The sequence below is a fragment of the Fistularia commersonii genome, chromosome 12 (assembly GCF_037954325.1).
Source record: "Fistularia commersonii isolate RoL2024-O1a breed Wild chromosome 12, RoL_Fcom_v1.0, whole genome shotgun sequence".
Classification (NCBI taxonomy): domain Eukaryota; kingdom Metazoa; phylum Chordata; class Actinopteri; order Syngnathiformes; family Fistulariidae; genus Fistularia; species Fistularia commersonii.
In genome coordinates this window covers 19,716,196-19,736,654 of record NC_141295.1, presented here as the reverse complement: position 1 = coordinate 19,736,654, position 20,459 = coordinate 19,716,196, and the positions used below count along the sequence as shown (strand labels likewise).

Sequence of the window (20,459 nt, the reverse complement as noted above, 5' to 3'; positions counted from 1 at the left end):
CACACACACACACACACACACACACACACGAGCTCCTCCTCCTCAGTGATTCCACCTCCAGGATGGATCCGGCTCTGCTCTGGAGAAAGTATCTCACTCCTTAAATTAGCGCTAATCTGGTCAGGCGTGATGTTTGCCGTCACGACGTCCTACCTAAACAAAAGGGTGTGTGTGTATGTCTTCTGGAGAGCCGTGGATCTGAGCAACCAGGGTTGAGGGATCTTCAAAAGTTAAATCAGCTGTGGAAGGACGTGGAACGTCACGCCGGGGATCCATGGATCCATGACGCGGAGCTTCCACGGAGTCTCTGCTGCTCTGGGGGTCCGAACCAGGACCAGGAGGACCAGGACCAAAACCAATGAGATGATCATTGTCCTGAACTTTCCGTGAAGGTCACAGTTCTCCAGCCGTCCCGACGTAGCATCACAAACGAAACATCACGCGACGTGGTGTTCAGGGATTCCGTTTTCCTTCGTTGCACGTTCTCCTGCTCAGAAGGTGCGAGAGGGTGAACTTCTGAGGAGCCGGACCTGCCGGTTAGATCTGAAGGACTCAACCGCTTTGGGCCGTTTTGGGGATTTTTCTATCCGGTGCTGTAGTTTCCTGAGTCCCTGAACACACCATCATCCAAGATGAAGCAGGGACGCCTTCAGGGACCATTTGGCATTCCTGCTAAAGGGAGAGCTAAACCCGCTAAAGGGCTCAGGTGTCAATGCAAAGCGATGCAAAACCGATGCTAGCAGCAGGGCACCCTAGCACAGCAGGCTACCCCAGTGCAGCAGGCTAACTGAGCGCAGCAGGCTACCCTAGCGCAGCAGGCTAACTGAGTGCAGCAGGCTAACCTAGCGCAGCAGGCTATATGAGCACAGCAGGCTAACCTAGCGCAGCAGGCTAACTGAGTGCAGCAGGCTAACTGAGCACAGCAGGCTAACCTAGCGCGGCAGGCTAACTGAGTGCAGCAGGCTAACTGAGTGCAGCAGGCTAACTGAGCACAGCAGGCTAACCTAGCGTGGCAGGCTAACCTAGCATAGCGACGCCCTGACCGACCCTGAAGGCATCACAAGGACGAGACTCCGAGCCAAAACAGCCTTCTCATCAGATGCATGTACATTCATTATATGTCATGTCTTTATGAGACAGAAAGGGCACACACACACACACACACACACACACACACACACACACACACTTCACTTCCCCAAATAGAGAGCTTTACCACCCTCCGTCTTGCCTTTCATCTTTCGCCGAGCAACTTCTTAACAACATCATAGGGCTGTAAGGTCTGTTTCCTGTGTGTGTGTGTGTGTGTGTGTGTGTGTGTGTGCGTGTGTGTGTGTGTGTGTGTGTGTGTGTGCGTGTGTGTGTGTGTGTGTGTGTGTGTGTGTGCGCGTGTGTGTGTGTGTGTGTGTCCCTGAGGGTTTTTTCACAGTCGCAAAAGCTCTCGCCTGTGAACGGGGGTTGGGGGGCGTCTGGGTGTTTATGCAATATGCAAGAGCAGTGCGTTTATCAATAACTAAACAGTGTTTCCTCCTCCAGGGGAGGGAGGGAAGAAGATGGCAGCCCGTGTGTGTGTGTGTGTGTGTGTGTGTGTGTGTGTGTAAGGAGGGGGGGTCAAACTGATTTAGAGAGATGCAAATGCAGCAAAGGCGAGGAAATAGCTAAGTAAGCTAACTCATTGCACATGATTATTTTTTCCCTCTGTGTGTGTGTGTGTGTGTGTGTGTGTGTGTGTATGGGAGGTGATTAGAGAAAATAAGGTTGTGGGGGGGAGCAGTAAAGGTTAGATGAGATTGCGGTGTAAAGCAGACGGGGTGAAGGCCTCTTCTGAGCCGTGACCTCCTCGCTTTCCTGAACACGGTAAACAGAGGCGGTGAGGAAACATCTGCATCCATGTGTTGATCGGGGCGGTCCGGCCTCACACACTGATCCCTCGGCGCCGGCGGCAGCTGCCGACATCAGGGGAAGGTATTTGCTCCCCTTCCTGTCAAGATAGCGGACGGATTAAAGACATAGAAATGGTGAAGGTGATCCATGGAGAAGATAAGATGTTTCCCCCCTCTTTGCCTACAAAACCTCCTCCTGATCCCGCCTCTGTATTATGGATTTGTCTCCTGACCCGCCGTCCTGGAGTCAAAGCTTCAGGGAGTTCATCAGGACGACCCTTCGCCTCTTCCTCTTCCTGCCGGCGTGGCGGCCATGTGTTCCACGTCGCGCCTCACGCTGAATAGCGATTGAGCTTTGAGTCGGTATTAAAAAAAAACCAAGACAAGCGGCGGTCTGTGCCAGCCGCTGTCAGGCTATTATCGACAATCGATTTCCTCCCGACGTGTTTGGAGGCGTCGCGGAAGGGAGTCCCGGGTGTTTGGCCGCCGTGAAGGTCAGCTGGAAAGGATCCTCCTCGCCGCTGCATTAGCCATCAGCGCGGAGAGGACACCGCAGCGTTTACCGGAGGGCGGGGGGGACACGTGGGGCCGAACGTGCCCGCCGAGCGCCGCCGTCGATAAATCTTCCTGGAAGGGATTATCTGTCATATGCTCGGGGGGGGATTAATTGCAGAAAGGCCCGTCGTGATGGAGGACGTGGGCGGAGCCTCCGCCGGCAGACGCGCCGATAAAAGGCCGTTTGCTGCAGGCGGGAGGGGGTTGATGGCGGGCGGGGCGGAGCGGAGCGCCGCCGCCGGACGCCCGTCCAACCAGAGGAGGTTGGACGGAGCGGGAAGGGATGACGGGCGGCGGGAGGTCGGACGGACGGCAGACGATCGCGTTTCGTGGAATCCGGAAAGCTTATTTTTGATCGAAATGCACCGAAGTCTCGTGGAGCACAGCCGCCCCGCCACGCCTCGGGTTCAAGCTCTGGAATGATCTTCCTCCAGAGGAGAAGACCTGTAACTCCAGAGGACTTCCTGTCAAACTGAATGGGTGGATGAACGATGGAAGAACCCTTCATGGAAAACTAAATCGCAGTTTTTCTCCCGTGCGCTCGACCTCCTGCATGTCGTCGGACGGTGGAACCATGGAGGAACATGGAGGCTCCAAACAGAGTCCTTGGAGGACCATTTGGTGCGGCGGTTCTGTCGCCATGTTCCTCTTTCTCCACCAGCCTCTGAGATGCCGTTGCTATAAATGTCCGGGTGGAGTCACGGTGCAGGCCAGGCAGCGCTGGAAGCTTAGTTAGCATGATGGAGGGCGCTCTCGGGTTCCTCTCCTGGCCTCTCCAAGCCCAGAGTCCGCGGTAGAACTTCGCCGAGGGTTCTGTCAACGTCCGCACGAACCGATCGCAAACAAAGCCGCGTCTCCGTGACTGATCTCCGCCTTCGTCCTCCAGGAGCTGAAGGGCCAGATGTCTCAGCTCCGGCCCCTCCTGTCGGTGATGGAGCAGTACAGGCTGGACCTGCAGACCCTGGCCACCCTGCGGCTGGAGCTGCTCAACCTGTCCGTGGTCCTCACGGCCATCCAGGAGGAGATCGGCGCCTACGACTACGAGGAGCTCCAGCAGAGGGTCCTGCTGCTGGAGACCAGGCTCCACAGCTGCATGAACAAGCTGGGTACGTGAGCTTTTACACCATCACGCCAGCCTGAGGTCCTGGAGAAAGTTCAGTCCTCACGACGTGCAGGTTGCATTCTGCAGCTCTGAGAGGCTGCTGAGCTTCTCACACACACACACACACACACACACACACACACACACACACACACACACACGCCAAAGGGATGAGTACAATGCGATGCACTGGCAGGAGAACACAGGCCGCTGAGGGTATTTGAGGAGATAACTCGCTGGCAGATCTTCCTCTGAATCAGCCGCAGCTCCAGCAGATAAACGGCGAGGAGGTGTTTGCTGCGCTTTATCCTGCAATTAGACCCTTCGCTGGCTCTCACTCCTGGACAGAACTACCTCTGTACCTCTGCTGCCTCTGTACCTCTGCTACCCACAAGCATTTTTACACCATCTTCCCGCCTCCGGGGCCACGCCGCTCCATCGGAGGCTCTGATTGGCTGCGGCTGGAACCGCGGGGGAAACCCTGATGAAGCACCTGCAGGAAGACTCAGACCACAGGAGCAACACCTGTCAACTCCATTTAAAGCATATTTATAAATATATATCTATATATGATAGATAGATAGATAGATAGATAGATAGATAGATAGATAGATAGATAGATAGATAGATAGATAGATAGATGGATGGTAAAACACAGACATGTGTATATATGTACACACACATATATATATATATCATAACAGTGTAAACACACCCACACACACACACACGCTGTCTACTCCAAATTATTCATTTCCAAAGGGTGTGTGTGTGTGTGTGTGTGTGTGTGTGCATACCCCATGGGTATGAATAATTAATATGTGTATAATTGTGTTTTTATACATGTATCTACTATAAAAAAAATAGTATATCAATCTGATTGATGGTCAATGGAATGTACACACACACACACACATATACATATACGTACACATATATGTACACATATACATACACACATACATATACATATACGTACACATATACATACACACATACATATACATACACATATACGTACACATATACATAAACATACACATACACATATACATATACACATACATATACATACACATATACATATACATACACATATATATACGTACACATATACGTACACATATACATAAACATACACATATACGTACAAATATACATACACACAAACATATACATATACATACACATATACATATACATATACATACACACATACATATCCAGACAAGCTTCAGTGTTGCTTCAGTAAAAAGCAACAGTATTCAAGTATGTCAGGGCTCTTAAAGGGTCATGGTGGTGAATGTACTGTTAAATAATGATACCCCTGGGGTACGACTGATTTGGGGCTTGATATCTATATATATACAATGAAAAAAACACAGTATATAATGGCTGATCTCAGCAGTGCGATGGTGTTTGTTTGTTTGTTTATTTGTTGAGAAGTTTATCAGGACAGTGTACAAATACATTAAGCACAGAGGCAGAGATGTTTGTACCAGATTATAGCTCATAGCTAATTTCCATCCGTAGTCCTGGACGATACAAATATAAAACTGTACAAAATAGACAATATATATAAAATATACAGATAGGCAATAAAATAACTATACAATAAATAAACAGGCAATAATATATGTATTTTGCAAGTTGAAAGCGCTATTGTTGTGATACTGTTGTGATATTATTACCCGATGGCAAAATACCCGTCTGGCATTGTTAGTGTGAATAACAGCAAAGTCCAGGCGCGTGCAAAGACCAGGTGGCCGTGGGCTCTGCAGGTGATGATGCAGGTGACGATGCAGGTGACGATGCAGGTGACGATGCAGGTGATGAGCAGCCGCTGGGCGACGTCTCTGGAAGCTCACAAAGACTTCCCTTCCCTCCGTCCGTTCACAGGCTGCGGACGTCTGACGGCGGTCAGCAGCCCGATCACCGTGAGGGCCTCGGGGTCCCGCTTCGGCTCCTGGATGACCGATGCCATGATTCCCAGCTCTGACAGCAGGGTAGGTGTACGCCGATGTGCATGTGTGTGTGTGTGTGTGTGTGTGTGCGAATGCATCTCAAACATGCAGCAGGTGTTGTGGACGTTGTCGCTGGGCGGCCGAAGCCCAGAGTTCCTCCTGATGTATTTTCCACCTGTCACATGACTTCTGTGTGCAGTCTGTCTCCATCACGCCGAGCTCCACCCATCTGCAACACACACACACACACACACCCTGCAGCTCTGGAAGCTCATATTAAGATAGTTGTCAAGGCGACTGTCTCCAGTTGCCAGGTGTGATTTATATCGCCATGGTGACCCTTGGCTGTTCCCTGTTAGAGGCTCTCCCTGGTGATGGGGAGCCGCTGTTTCCCAGCAGCAGCAGCAGCAGCCGCCGCTCCTCGGCCCATTAAGGGAACAACGGCGGCGGCGTTCTGATGGCGTCTTTGCTCCGAGAGCGTGTGGGGGGGGGGGGGGTCACCGCCCGGCGCTAACTCTCCAATTTAAAAGAGATCCGAACGAATGCACGGACGGCTCTGCACGAGCCGTCTCGTCCTCGTCGCCTCCCGGATTCCACATGCACAAGCTTAATGCGTGTTCTTCCCCCTCTGACGGCGCCTCTGGAGACCCTGAGAACGTGCTGGTTCTCGGTACCCACCCGTTCCTTCATCTCCAGAACCAGAGGCGCAGAGGAATGTGGGTGTGTTTGGCGTCTCTGGAGTCAAAGCAGAGAGAAATCAATGAATCCGACCATCTGAGATGACCTGCGGAGGAAACGGGGGTTGAAAGAATTCATGACGGCGAAGTCCTTCTCTCCCGACGCCCTGCCGACAAGCAGGTTACCTGAGGGCCGTTTGCTCTTCTGCCGGCAGCTTTAAAACAATTCGATGGCACGTTAATGTGGAATGTGGGTTCTTAGGATTTAGCCCCACCGATCGATCCAAAGCGCACGGAGTAGAAGTGATAATCGGCTGAAATAACAAAAGAGGAGAGTAAAATCCGTCCGGCTCTTTGCTGGAGACCCCGAGGCTCCTGGAAGCAGGGTGGGACTTATAATTCCCCGGGCCGAGCCGGAGGCGTCCTCGCCAGACACCCCGACATCTCCGCCTGATTCCTTCTGACACGCTGCCGCGCCGGGTTCCCCGCGGAGGGCTGCTTCTCCGTGCACCTCAGGTCATTCTTTAGCTTCTCTGCGCCGCCGCCGCTCCGTCAGGCTCATCCCCACTCGCCGTAGAGGACTGGAGACACTCGAACCTCCTCACTTCAAGCCGGAAGAGAGCGATCCAGCTTTGTTTAGTTTCCCCGGCTGAGCAGAGGGAGCCGGTCCGTCTGGTTCGGCAGAGAAGCGAACGCGCTTGAAACGCGTCCGTCGATTCGAATTAGCCTCAAGCTTTCCGCCGCTTCCCCTGCGGACGGAGCACAGACGCTAAATACCCATAACGTTTACCTGACTGCAGAAGCTAGCACTTTTGGTGCCACAAAGCCACAAAAAAACCCAAACAGGGATGTGATAGCAGATGTAAACAAAGCACACGCTTCCCAAAGAGCCTCCACCGGGAGCCTCCCACACAAACGCCTCCTAATGGCCTATTCTTCCACCACGCTCGCTGAAATCTACTTTACAAATCAACGTGATGACAGCAGAAATGACAAAACGTGTCTCCGGATTGCGCTCACTAGCATCACACGCTGACCATTCCAGATGATTCCGGCGTTCACGTCGACGCCGCACTGTTTGCTTGCAATTAGCGGCTAATGAGGAGCCGCTAGCGCGTTCCTCCCCCGGGCTTCTTGATGCTCCCGCGGCTCCAAAGGCTTCCGACCCCGACTGCACGCCGGGGGGGAGGAGGATCCACGCGCCGCTTCCCGAGAACATCCCAGAACATCCTTGCATTTATTGCGGACGACCTTGCACACCTCTGACATTTAAGAAAGATCACCGTCTCAGGCTCGGCCCGGCACAGTGAGACGCACACGGGAATGAGCGACTGAAATATCACCCACTCAGCGCGCCGTTCCTCATTTCGCATTCCAGCTCGATGTGGAAAGTAAGATTAAAAGAAAAGAGAGATTTCCATCCGTCAGTGGGTTTCAAGGAGAAGCAACCTGTGTGTTATCGTTAAAAGGAGACACACACACACACACACACACACACACAGCGAGTTAAGTCATTACATCCTTTGGTATCCATGACTACAGGGTCTAAAGGGTCCCAGCTTTGGCATTTATGAATTCTTCATGACCTCGCGGTCTACGGGAGGCCGAGCTGGCGACCGCTATATTTCAAACACCTGTTGCTGCGCTTGGGCACAGCTGCTGAGGTGTGGAGACCCACCACCTCCTCCAACGCCCCAACATCAGCCCAACATCAGCCCAACATCAGCCCAACATCAGCCCAACATCAGCCCACCACCCGCTCTGTCCAGGCGGGGGGGAATCTGACTTAATGGTCCCTGCTGGCAGAGAAGAAAGGAGGCGGCGGCGGAGCGCAGAAATAGGAAGAGATGATCGGGGTGGGAAGGACAGGACGGGGCGAGCAGAGGGAAAGAGCTGGATCTTCATGGGATGGGAGAAGGTTGTCCTCAAGAAGAGGTTGTTGTCGTTGCTCCTCCTAGAAGTCGTGGAGTTTTGTTTTCACTGGACTATGGTGAAGACCATCCTCTGCCTCTTGTGCCGGGTGGGATCTTGAGGGGGTCTGCAGACTTCCCCGTCCACCTGGTCCGGCTCTGAATCCCGAGCTGTCCTAGTCCGGCCCTGAGACATGGACCTCCAGGGGACACCTAGCCAGGATGGCAGAGCTCCTCAACCTGTCTCTGAAGGAGAGCCCAGAAACCGTGAGGAGCAAACCCCTGCATCCATGATCTCCTTCTTTGGGTCGTCGCCCACAGCTGAGGGCAGGAACGTAGATCCACCTCCCGCTCCGTCTTCCCCGTGTTCCTGGACAAAGACCCGGACATGCTTGAGCTTCTCCACGTGGATCAGGATCTCATCCCTGTCAGAACGGCCACCGGCCCCTGGGTGCGTCGGTGAGGTGGGACAGAACCATCTTCACGAGACAGCTGAGAAGATCTCGCTCCCGGCCGGCGGTTGACGGATCATCCAGTTGCTTTTCTTGCTTTTCGGCTCGTTCTTCTTCTGGTTTCACAGGACTTGCCAAGGCGTCATTAAAAAGGCTTCTCTCCTGCCTGGAAGCGGCAGGTAACCTCCTTCTCTGGGCCTCAAGCGCTCAGCTATTCATGAGGCGATCCTGGCGTATTGATCGGTCTCGTTGAAAAGGTTTCTTGCAAACGCCGGCGTGGAAGGGATGAAGGGACTGCGGGGGCAGGACGGAGAGGAACCGGAAGAAAAACATGCCGCTTCAAGTTCAAGCAAGGAAAGTAAATACCGACTTCCACCTCGGCAGGATAACGACGGCAAGGAGAGCGACCGCTGTCCCTTCGCTTTCCAGAGGAAACAAACTCAGAGGTTAATCAGAAGACACTTCTGATGGGGAGAAGGTCTGATGACGACGTTCCTCAGGAGATCCCGGCTCGGGGCGGGCGGCCTTCAGCCTCGACCGGTGGGACAGAGGGATAGAAAGCGCCGGAGAAGCCCGGAGGCTTATCGTTAGCGTTAGCGTCGGCCCCGCGATGCTGCCGCGGTCTTCATCTGCCGAGGGGTTTCCGCTCCCGTCTGATCTCCCGTGCCTTCATCGGCATCTTCATCTTCTCCGGACTCCTCGGGCTTTCTCGCCGCCGGCCCGCCGCCGCTGTTTTTCTTTTTTGAATGACTCATTCAATGATTGCATCCTTTCGGCCATTAGCATGCCGTTGTTAGCGCTACCGCTGTCAGTGGTATGAGATCATGCGTGGCTCCCGACCGCCACGCCTGGGCCGAGGTTCCTCACGACCGTATGATGTGACGTCACGGCGCACGAGACCTTCATAGGTCGCCGTAGGAAGGGATGCTGTGTTTGGAGGCGACGTGTTGGCGGCGGCGGCGGCGGCGGCGGCGGCGCGGAGCAATCAGCCGGCCTCATTGTCTGCAAGCTGCGTCTCAATTAAGTGCATTTCTTCCAGAAACACTGCAATCAGCCGCCTTTGTTGGAAGGCCTCTTCCTCTCCGGCGGTCTCTTAATATTTTGGCTGCCGCTCTTCCCGGACCTGCGTGGAAAATAAACCCGTTTCATCTGCCCTCTCACTTCTGGCCGGTGTTTTCAAAGGGAATACCGAGCGCCTCTCTTCTATCTGCGCTTTCTTTCATCTCCCTCACCTCTCCGCCGTAATTAATCCGGCAACGGTTTTCCTCGCCGCGGCCATTTGTTTTCTCCGGCGAGGGTGTTTTCGTCCCCGCTCGCTTCCTTCTGACCGGAGAAGAAAGACGGACGCGGCGGAGGCAGCGCGGCCGTTAATCAGAAACAAAAAACTGATCGACCGAATAATTGGCGCCAGAAAACGGGCTTTGGGTTCTCCGTTCTACCCCGATGAAGTTTGCGGTGGAATGAATCACAAGGAGAAAGTCCTACCTGGCAGGAATCTAATTACTCTTCGCCGTGACGCTTAAGGAAACAACACATTTTTCAACTTCGTTATTACCGATTCATATGCCAGGCTTCCATTTTATCCCTTATGATAATTAAACATCTCCCACGCCGTCTTTCCCACGCGAGGCGGAGGCCTTCCTCTCCCGCATCCCATTACCACCATCATTATCTTTATGGGGCTGCAGGAGTCCTCGCCGCTTTGAGCGAACGCAGACGCGCCATTCCGGGAGAAAACCTCGGAAAGAAAAACACGAATAAAAAAAACTCGGAGTTTGCGCAGGAATCCTCGCCGATGGATTTTTCCATTTGTCACATAGTTCACTAAGCTGGCGGCTGGAAGCAGCCGTCGGACGCGGCTCGGTGTTGTAATTACCATGAATATTATGTTATTAGGCGATTTGGAGCGCGGCCCAAAAGCTGATTTATACTTCTGCGGCGGCTAATCGTGCAGCCCTGCACCCGAGCCGAAGCGGCACGTGGGCATTCGCCGGAGACGCACTGACGTCACCGCCGGTCGGCGAGCGACGGAGCGACGACTACCCAATCGCCGGGTCGGATCTCGAAATGTCGGGCGGCGGGCGGACCTGGTGCCGCTTGTGAGCGGTCGGGAGGGCGAGCTTTTAGTTCTGTAATGGAGGTGAGTGGGAGGAGGTTTTTGGCCAAGCGGTCATCCGTCTTCTGGCCCTCCTCCTCCTCCTCCTCCTCCTCCTCCCGGCCGCTGAGCCTTCAGGAGCTCCTCTGGAGGCAGGGACGCTCCCAAAGCAGCAGCTGATGCCTCCTCCTTCACTCACGGTATATCTATCTTCACTTCTCTCCCCCGCGAAACTGCCGTTACACCGCATTCTCACTTATTCACAGCGCAATTATTCCGGCGGAGCAATTATTCCCGGTGTGAAAGCCCCGCGGACGGACTCCCTCACCGCACAACCTCTTACCTCCATGCATCCTCCATCTGCGTCCATGTACGTCCACCGTGTTCTCCTGATCTCCTTCTCATCGTCCTGTCACGATAACCGGCGGATGCACGCGTTTATATTGCCTAGTTTTTTCAATAAAGAGGAGAGAGAGAAAGTTTTTCTAAGCTACCCGGCGCTTAACAGCACATGCATGCCGGAGAAAAACCAATTAACTGGCGGAGATAGCGAGGAACATTAGCGGCGGCGGGATATTTCCCCGAGAAGTTCACGGAGACCAGAAAGGAGCCGATATTGGACGAAGCTGATTTTGAAGTGTGAAGAGGCGAATCCTCGCAGGCCGTTTCCACTGTGATATGAGAAGGATGTTTACGGCCGCGGCGCCCGCTCAAAATATCTCGTTTTTACGCCATCGTTTCGTCTCAAGTCACTGAAAACCAATAAGAAGCTGCTGGAATCAGGTTGGAGGAGGAGGAGCGATGACACAAATGGATTCTTCGAGGATTCGCATTTCTTTCTTTTTCCCCGCCGACGTGTCCGTCCTCTGCACCGCAAAGGCAGAACAAGGATCCGGGACGTGAGAAGGATCATCTCGAGCGAGCCGCTCGGGTCCTGGCGTCGCCTCGGTCCGGCCCGCGGGGGTAAGAAGGTCGGAGTCCAGATGACGGACGCGTTTTTCTGGAGTCTAAGGATCTGCCTTCGGTCTGATAATGAATGTCAGCCAGTTTAAGGTGGTTCCAACTTTTATTTCGCCGACGGACTATTATGGGTGATTTAGATTCTTTTCACTGTGAAACCGTGGCGTCCCGAGCCGTCGGCGGCGCCGGATTTATGTCCCCGCTTTCATTACAGTTCCTCGTTTCAGAGACATCATCCCCCCCCCCCCCACACACACACACACACACACACACACACACACACACACACAAGGTAAAAGAAGATATACCTTGGCTTTTCCGTCCATGCTCCTCCCTGTACTCTATCAGTCCTCCGAACCCCCGGAATTGAGCCGATTCTGTTGCTGATGATTTGCGTGACGGCGCCGGCGTGGAGCGAAGACGGACGCATTTCGTTTATGTCAGTAAACCCTCGATGGACCCTCGGCGTCCGAGCCGCAAAACGCCAGCGGTAGATCGAACGCCGCGGGGCGAGGAGCGACGCCCGCTATCTCTTTATCACTTTGTTGTAACTTCAGGACTCGATTCCTACAGAAACCCATGTATTCATTGACCAGCAGATGCCGTAAATCATGCAAGACGTCATTGTTTGAGAAGCTGACGCCACGAGGAGAGCTCCGTGAAATCCAAAATGAGGCGAATTTCCGGCTTCTGCCGCACGTCAGCCAAAGATGGCTCAAACTTATGTTCCCCGTATATTCCTTCTGAGAAAAGTGGACGGTAATTTGTGGTTTCAATTACCTTCCAGTCGTACGAGTCATTAGGTGGAATTGGCTCAGGTTTTTATATTTACTTCAAAATCACAGTCATTTTTATGAGCTTTCAGAGTGAAAATGCGTTTGGAGCGTCGAACCCCCTCGGGGTCTGGGTCTGGGGCACCGATCCCCGTAAGACGTTACGGCACCGTAATTACACATCGTATCCAATGACGACGGGAGCGACGAGCCGAAACTAATTTCCAAGATTTTGTCGATTAGTGCGGATTACAGACGTGGGAATAAGTGCTTTACATATCGCGTTTGCAGGAGCGTTTGGAAAGGAGACGGCTAATTATCGCAGGCGAACCGCGAGGCGTCTTCTGTCTGGAACAGGAGCGGCCGGACGTCCGGTACGCCCTCCGGCTGCACGACGTGCACCTCGTCCGGCCGCCGTCACATGTGCGAGTTAGGTAACCGTGTTAACTGAGCGCATCTGACAGCGGAGCGGGAACTCGTGCACGGCGGACCTCTCGGAGGTCCGTTGGGCGTCACGCTCCGAGCGGCGAGGCTTTGGACGACCAGAGAGAACGAGACGGCGAGGACGAAAACGGTTTTGAAGCCAGACCCTCCGGAGTCTCGCGCGGGGGTTCAAACCGCCGACCCTCTGATCGGTCTCGCCGGGCCGCCGTCGCCCGGCGTCCGAGGGGAATGATCCGGTTTCTGCGCCCGAGGATGAGCCGTGGTGTGTCTTGCCTCCGCCAGGTGTGGTCGATGGACGGCTACTACAAGGGCAGGCGCGTGCTGGAGTACAGGACCATGGGGGATTTCACCAAGGGCCAGAACTTTGTCCAGCACCTGCTGCCCCACCCTTGGGCCGGGACGGGCCACGTGGTCTACAACGGGTCCCTCTACTACAACAAGCACCAGAGCAACATCCTGGTAAGATGGCGGCCGAACGGCGCCGAGAGGCCGTCGATTCCGGGGTGACGGGACGGCGTTTGCTTGCAGGTCCAGTATCACTTCCGCTCGCGCAGCGTGCTGCTGCAGCGCAGCCTGAGCGGAGCGGGATACAACAACACCTTCCCCTACAGCTGGGGGGGGTCGTCCGACATCGACCTCATGGCGGACGAGACGGGCCTGTGGGCGGTCTACACCTCCATCCCCAACGCCGGAAACATAATGGTACGGTCCTCGCCGCGCCCGCCGAGTCCCGTCTCGCTTTTATCAGAGACCTTCGGCTTTAAAAGGCATAAACGGTGACCGTCTAAACTCCGCGACTCATTTATTCCTCTCCGACGCCGCCGTCGTCAGCAGCTTTGCTTTATCTCCCCGAAGTTATAAACTCGCGTGGTTTTCAAAAAGCCATTTAAATGCTGACAGAGACACATGGCTCCGGCGCGTTATGTCATCGATCACCGCGAACAGTTTGCGCATCGCGCTTTTTTCACCCCGACGTGATTTAATATGGAGAAGGCGGCTAATTCTCTCCGTAACCGTGGAATTTATAACTTCTGGTATGTAGAAGAGGGAGGAGCGAGGACGGGAAGCAGAAGTCTGGCGCAGAGATTTCGGCAAAATGCAGAGTCGAAAGGGAAGATAAACTTCTCGGGGTTCGGCGTCGTTCTAATCGGCCTCGTTCCTCCGGCGCTAACGGCTACAATCCGAATCTCCCAAATGAAGCGTGATGAAGAACTCGGAGTGTCCTCTTTAAAGTGCCCCTCTTTGCGAAGCATGAAAAATAGTCTCAGAGAACTTTCCGATTCGCCGTTCACCCCGGCCTCGGCCGATCGCCGGCCTCCGGCCACGAGCGCCAACTTCCTGTCCTCCTGCCCTCCGTCCATGAACCTCCTCGCTGGTCTTCTTGTTTAGTCTTTAAGACCGAGGTTCTCGTTGGAAAGGACACTCCACTCCACCAGGAACCAACCGCCGGATTGAAATTTACCGATTTCGTGGACTTTTTTAAGGTTTGATTTTGCCGTTCGTCCATTCTGCCGGTGAAGGGGGCGGAGCCTATCCCGTCCTGATGTTCACCCGAGGTCTCCTCTCGGCCGGCGGCCCGCTGGTCCTGCTCGGTCCTGCTGGTCCCGCTGGTCCTGCTCAGTCCTGCTGATCCTGCTGGTCCTGCTGGTCCTGCTCAGTCCTGCTCAGTCCTGCTGGTCCTGCTCAGTCCTGCTCGGTCCTGCTTGGTCCTGCTGGTCCTGCTGGTCCTGCTGGTCCTGTTGGTCCTGCTTGGTCCTGCTCTGTCCTGCTCGGTCCTGCTGGTCCTGCTGGTCCAGCTCAGTCCTGCTCAGTCCTGCTGGTCTTGCTGGTCCTGCTCAGTCCTGCTCAGTCCTGCTGGTCCTGCTCAGTCCTGCTCAGTCCTGCTCAGTCCTGCTCAGTCCTGCTCAGTCCTGCTGGTCCTGCTGGTCCTGTTGGTCCTGCTTGGTCCTGCTCAGTCCTGCTGGTCCTGCTCAGTCCTGCTCAGTCCTGCTGGTCCTGCTGGTCCTGCTCAGTCCTGCTGGTCCTGCTCAGTCCTGCTCAGTCCTGCTCGGTCCTGCTCAGTCCTGCTCAGTCCTGCTGGTCCTGCTGGTCCTGCTGGTCCTGCTGGTCCTGCTCAGTCCTGCTCAGTCCTGCTCGGTCCTGCTCAGTCCTGCTGGTCCTGCTGGCGAAGGCGTCCGTTCTAAAAGGCTGGATGTGTTTGAAAGCGTCGCCGAGGGTTTTCTGGTTCCTGCCTCGCCAGCAGAGCCATCCGCTCGTTGGCGTCTCGCCCCCCCGATCGCACAAATTGGCTTCCAAAGTTTTTTAACGGCGTTGATGTTTTAATCGTCCTTTCTTCGGGTTTCAATAATTAAAGTGCGAGCCGGGGAGCGGTTATTCTCCGCCGTAACAACGCACAGATGCAACAATAACTAAATGAAGTTGCCGGCCGAAGCCGCCAGAATCGATACCGGCGACAGTAATTCATGGCCGTCGTTACTATTTATCATCGTCGCTCGCCGCAGACGTTTCTTCCCGAGACGTCAGAGGCGCTCGCGGCGTCCTCCCTCACGGCGAGCGACGCCACATTCATCCTGGCCGCCTTCCATTCCGGGTCCGGCTTTTAGCCCGGACGGCGAAGCCCCTCCAAATGGAGACGGAAACCCTGATCGATGTTCGCGGCCGCCGGCGTCTCCGACAGAACGCCCGGCGCGAGGAGGAAAAAAATGGAAGGAACCGGGAGGAAATCTGTGCGGGAAGCGTGGCGGCGGCGGCGGAAAGGGGAGCGCGGGAGGGCGGGCACTTCATCTACCGGTCCAGCCTGACAGCCGGGCCGCGGGTAAAAGCGGCGTCTCCGCCACCGTCACCGCAGAGCGGGAGGGGAAGCGACACTAATAACACGGCCTACTACAGACCCTGGATATTAAATTCTGTAAAAGGCACAGCCTTTGCACGTGATGTATTTCTGCACCGCTGCGAGAATCAAACCGTACGAGAGGAAAATGCTAATGGGAAGCGTAACGGTCGTACGTGCCGGGGAGAAGCGGGGGATGCAGGTTACCCCACAAAGAGCTCCGGGCAAGGCATAATATTGGAGGAGGAAACGTATTAATATCACTTACATTTGAAGCAAAAGACTAAGACGGATGCCGTTGTTCCTGGTCGCCGCCCGAGGCTTCCTTCACCTCAGGGGACTGCAGCCGCTGACGGACCAGCGTCCAGCTGGAGGTCAGTTCCAGGAACCGACTTCCTCTGGTGAGGGAGGCAAGCAGCAAGCACCTTCAGCTCCGCACACTAAAACTATGACTGAAGAAGAAGAAGAAGAAGAAGAAGAAGAAGAAGAAGGAAAAGAAGAAGAAGGAGGAGAAGAAGAAGAAAAAGAAAGAGAAGAAGAAGAACTACAGGACTACAGATGGAAATTAGCTATGAGCTATAATCTGGTACAAACATCTCTGCCTCTGTGCTTAATGTATTTGTACACTGTCCTAATAAACTTCTGAACAAATAAAACAAAGAAGAAGAAGAAGAAGAAGAAGAAGAAGAAGAAGAAGAAGAAGAAGAAGAAGAGGAGGTGGTGCACGGAGGTGGAAGCTGCCGCAGCGTTTGTGGAATAATAGCCGAGTGTTTTGATGATTCAACAAATGAAAGAGCCGTTAGCCATCGCAGTAAATGTAGATGTTCCTCTGGAGTTCCTCTGAGGCGTCGCAGGCCAGAAGAGCACGGACCTCTTCGACGATCTATCTGTCCGTTTTGTCACGAAACAAATCCGAACGGTGACCGGGATGGTTTTTCAAAACGGCGCTCAGCAGTCGGCAGGAAGTCTCCCTCAATGGGCGGGGCTTACGGGTTCCACCAATCACCCGGCACCTAGGATGTTCTACGGAAGAGCTAAGAAGGTTCTAGGAGGTGAGCTCGATGGCCTCCGGTTCCTCCGCCGTCTGAATGTACCCGTAGGACCTCCGGGAGGTTCCTCCGTTGAGATCGGGGCCGACGCGACCGACCCGAGGCGTCCGTCCGACCATCTCCGTGCTTGAACCCTGTGCTTCTCCTGCAGGTGAGCCGCCTGGACCCCCGATCCCTGGAGGTGCTCCAGAGCTGGGACACCGGGTTCCCCAAACGCAGCGCCGGCGAGGCCTTCATGATCTGCGGCACCCTGTACGTCACCAACTCCCACCTGGCCGGGGCCAAAGTCCACTTTGCCTACAACACCAACTCGTCCTCGTACGAGTACACCGACATCCCCTTCCACAACCAGTACTCCCACATCAGCATGATGGACTACAACCCCAGAGAGAGAGCCCTCTACACCTGGAACAACGGACACCAGGTCCTCTACAACGTCACGCTGTTTCACGTCATCCAGAGCGACGGATAGGTCGACAGAAGGGTTCCATGCACACACACCTACGCACGCGCACACACACACACACAAACACACACACACACACACAATGGCCATTCCTGTTAACAAGAAAATGACCGCTGTCTGTGTTTGAGTTTGAACGTCTTCTCGGAACGGAAGAGCTTTCCGGGGTGGAGAAGCGGCCGTCGGACACGGATGTGAAGGTCGCGGCCGGCGTGTTCCTCGGGTTGCGGGTGAAAATCCCCGGTAGAAGCCGGTCCGGCGGCGTGCGCTCGTCCGTGTTCCCTTCGCGTCCCGTTACACCCGTGTTTCGAAAGTGATTCCCGGAAAGTCGAAAAAATAGCGGAAAAAACGCAGCTCTTCCCCGAGCTTGAATTTCACCGAGCGCCGACGACGGCCGAGGCGTCCCGGGTTTGTGATGTGATTGTGGATGTTTTCAGTCAGCATGGTTGTTCATTTAATAAACATTACTATCCAACTTTACCCAGGCTGCGCCGCCTTCTTCCTGCGAGGAGGCGGAGAAGGTCCGGGACGACGTCGCCGAGGGAAACGTCTCCCCGTCGGAGGACGGAATGATCGGGATCGGCGCGAAGTGGGTTTTCCGTCGGTTCCCGTCGAGCGGCGCTACAGAGGCTAACCGGCTCATTACCGTCAAAATGTCCGTTACGAAGGGGAAACACCCGCAGCGAGCGGCTGAAACGCAACAAAAGCACTTTTTTTCCCTGGAAAACGCTTTTGAATGGTAACAACGCAGAGAAAAAGCAGCGACGAAGCCACGCCAACACAGGGAGCCGCATCGTTCAGACCAGATCGGGCCGGCGGGCGGCGGGCAGACGGGCCGCCGGCGCCGCGGCTCGGGGGACGCTTCGCGTGGCTACTCTGTTGCCATGGTTACCGGTGGCAAACCGCATCCAGCGCGGGTCAGCGTTATCGCAAACACATGATTTTTTTTCTTTCAGTTTATTTTCCTGCTCTTTGAGGGCGGCCAGAGCCGGACGCGTGGTTTCATATCACGTATGCAGACGACGCTTGAACACACACACACACACACACACACACACACACACACACACACACCTGCGCCGTCACACAACCTGGACGTGTTGTGGCGGCGTACAAGCGTGCCGTCCCTTTCCCCCGCGCAGACGGCGAGCAGACGGCGAATAACAACCGAGAAAAAAAAAAACATTTGATTACAATCACGGATTCCAGCGAGCTGCATTTTCTCGCTTTCGCGCCGCCGGCGGCTTCGCTATAAATCATCTGACAAAAATATGTCACGGCGGCGAGAAGAGCGGGCCGGGGTGGGCGTGGAGAAAGAGCTGGAGGTCTTGGGTTTTAGACGGACGTTTCAGTAGCAATCGTGGAGGAGCTTGTTCGCGGGCTGAGCCGCGGGGGGGCGGGATGTTAGAAGAGGCCCGGTCCGCCTTCATCGCCATGGAAACGGTGAAACCGGCATCAGACGGAGCTCCCTCTCTCAGAGTTTTGTGGAAAAAACATTTTCTGGTGAAAGTAGCCGAAGCGCAAGAGCAAGAAACGGACAAAGCGGAGAAGCAACTTGCGACTGATCTTCGGTTGTTCCCATGAATTATTCGGCAGGCGTGCGGCGAGAACCTCCTCCTCACGGCCAGAAGGTCCACTTGGATCCCACACGATGCCTTTCTGCGTGGAGGCTCCATGTTCTCCCGGTGTCTGCACGGGTTCCTCAGGGTTCTCCGGATGCATTCAGCGGGCGTGAGGACCAGAGGCTGAACGCTCGGGTTTCCAAACCGCACGTGAACCAGAGGGTGAATGGTCACGTGTCTCGAAATGAAGGCCTATGATTGGTCCACGGTGAGCCTGCCTCTCAGCCAATCACAGCCCTGACAGCAGGACGAGCAGCTCAGATAAAGGAATGAATCAATAAGGATCAGTTTGTCAAAATGCCCGAGCTGGAGGTGGAAGGGTCCTTCCTGACCTCCAGCAGACATGTGGGAACCCCTGGGAGAATTGTGAACGCACACACACACACACACACACACACACACACACACACATAGACCCATCCATCCCTATTTACAGAATCAGATCATATTCTGTTCGTTTGGAGAAGCTTCTCCGCTGCCTTCATTCAGGACCGACAGGAGCTCCAGTGACAGAACCAGTTCCTCCAAAACCACATGATGTCCTGATGCAGGCGGCGTCTTCAGCTGGGGGGGGGACGGGTGACGGGTGACGGGTGACGGGTGACGAGGTGGCGGCGAGGGGAGGCGAGGGGAGGCGAGGGCGCCGCCCAGACGGAGGAGACCCTGGTTCTATATCTCCTCACCTGAACGCGGACGCAGATCCAACTCTTGCCTCCGAGCCTTGCCTGGTTTCCGGATACGAACGCTTCAACGTTCCATCTGAAGTAAGTAAACTCTTGAAATCCAGCCTTTCTTTCATGATCTACACTCAGGGCTGAGGGGGCGGAGCCTATCCCAGCTGGGATTGGCCAATCACAGAGCCACATATAGAGACGCATCGGTACCATTGAGAACGTGGAGAACATGGAGAACTTAGGAGAACATGGAGGCGTCACACAGCTGATGTTTTGGGTCTCTTCAAACTCCCGAATCCACTCTGTCCTTCTCAGTTGCGTCCTTGTCCCGGCGTATCTGAAAAAAACTTGCCGTTTAGAAGGTTCACGGATGGCGGCCGAGGCCCGAACGGGACGTTCCCTCAACAAGCGCCTCTCCAGCCCACCACCGGTGATCCTCCTCATCACCATCATCACGCGTTTCTGCCACATCTGCATCATCTTCTGCTGGACGGCGTCCGAATGAGTAAATCCAAAGCGGCGTGAAGCGGCGTGAAGCGGCGCCGTGCCCCGATTAACCCTCGCTTAGAACGCCGCAACTTATGGAAGTGATTATTTGCTGAGTGTGTGAGCTTCCTCCAAATGACCTGCTCAAGGCTGTGAACTTGTACCACACACACACACACACACACACACACACACACACACACCAGCAGGACGGTCATAGTCTCACAGATACAAATGAGGCGACCTCCAGGCGCCTCTGGTTTCCAAGTCCCCAGAGAGTGTGTGGGGTGTGTGATGTCCTGCAGGTTCTTCAGGCGGAGTCCTGGCGCCGCCGCCGTCCGCTGATCAACCTGCTGGCTTTTAGCATCTCCTGGGTTTTTCTTCTGAAAAGCCTGGTTTATGAAGTCGTCAGAATTCAATCATATCCAGATTATAATCCAGCCCTGCCGGATGTTCTGGAGTTTGTGCTTCGGCTCCTTCACAGTTTTGGTCACAAAGGAAGCGTTCGGCCGGACGTTTT

The 20,459-nt window shown here is 54.6% G+C and overlaps 1 protein-coding gene across 1 annotated transcript in view; it reads left to right on the top strand.

Annotated features, from left to right (window-relative positions):
• The window catches only part of LOC147229114 (noelin-2-like), a 29,528-nt gene extending 11,893 nt beyond the window's left edge, over positions 1–17,635 (top strand). Inside the window, exons 4-8 of the mRNA XM_086157619.1 lie at positions 3,325–3,544; positions 5,440–5,546; positions 13,098–13,274; positions 13,344–13,517; positions 16,846–17,635. Of these exons, the coding sequence (XP_086013745.1) occupies positions 3,325–3,544; positions 5,440–5,546; positions 13,098–13,274; positions 13,344–13,517; positions 16,846–17,166 (999 nt within the window). The 3' untranslated portion in view covers positions 17,167–17,635. The remainder of the gene's footprint in view (positions 1–3,324; positions 3,545–5,439; positions 5,547–13,097; positions 13,275–13,343; positions 13,518–16,845) is intronic.
• The last annotated feature ends 2,824 nt before the right edge of the window (positions 17,636–20,459 follow it).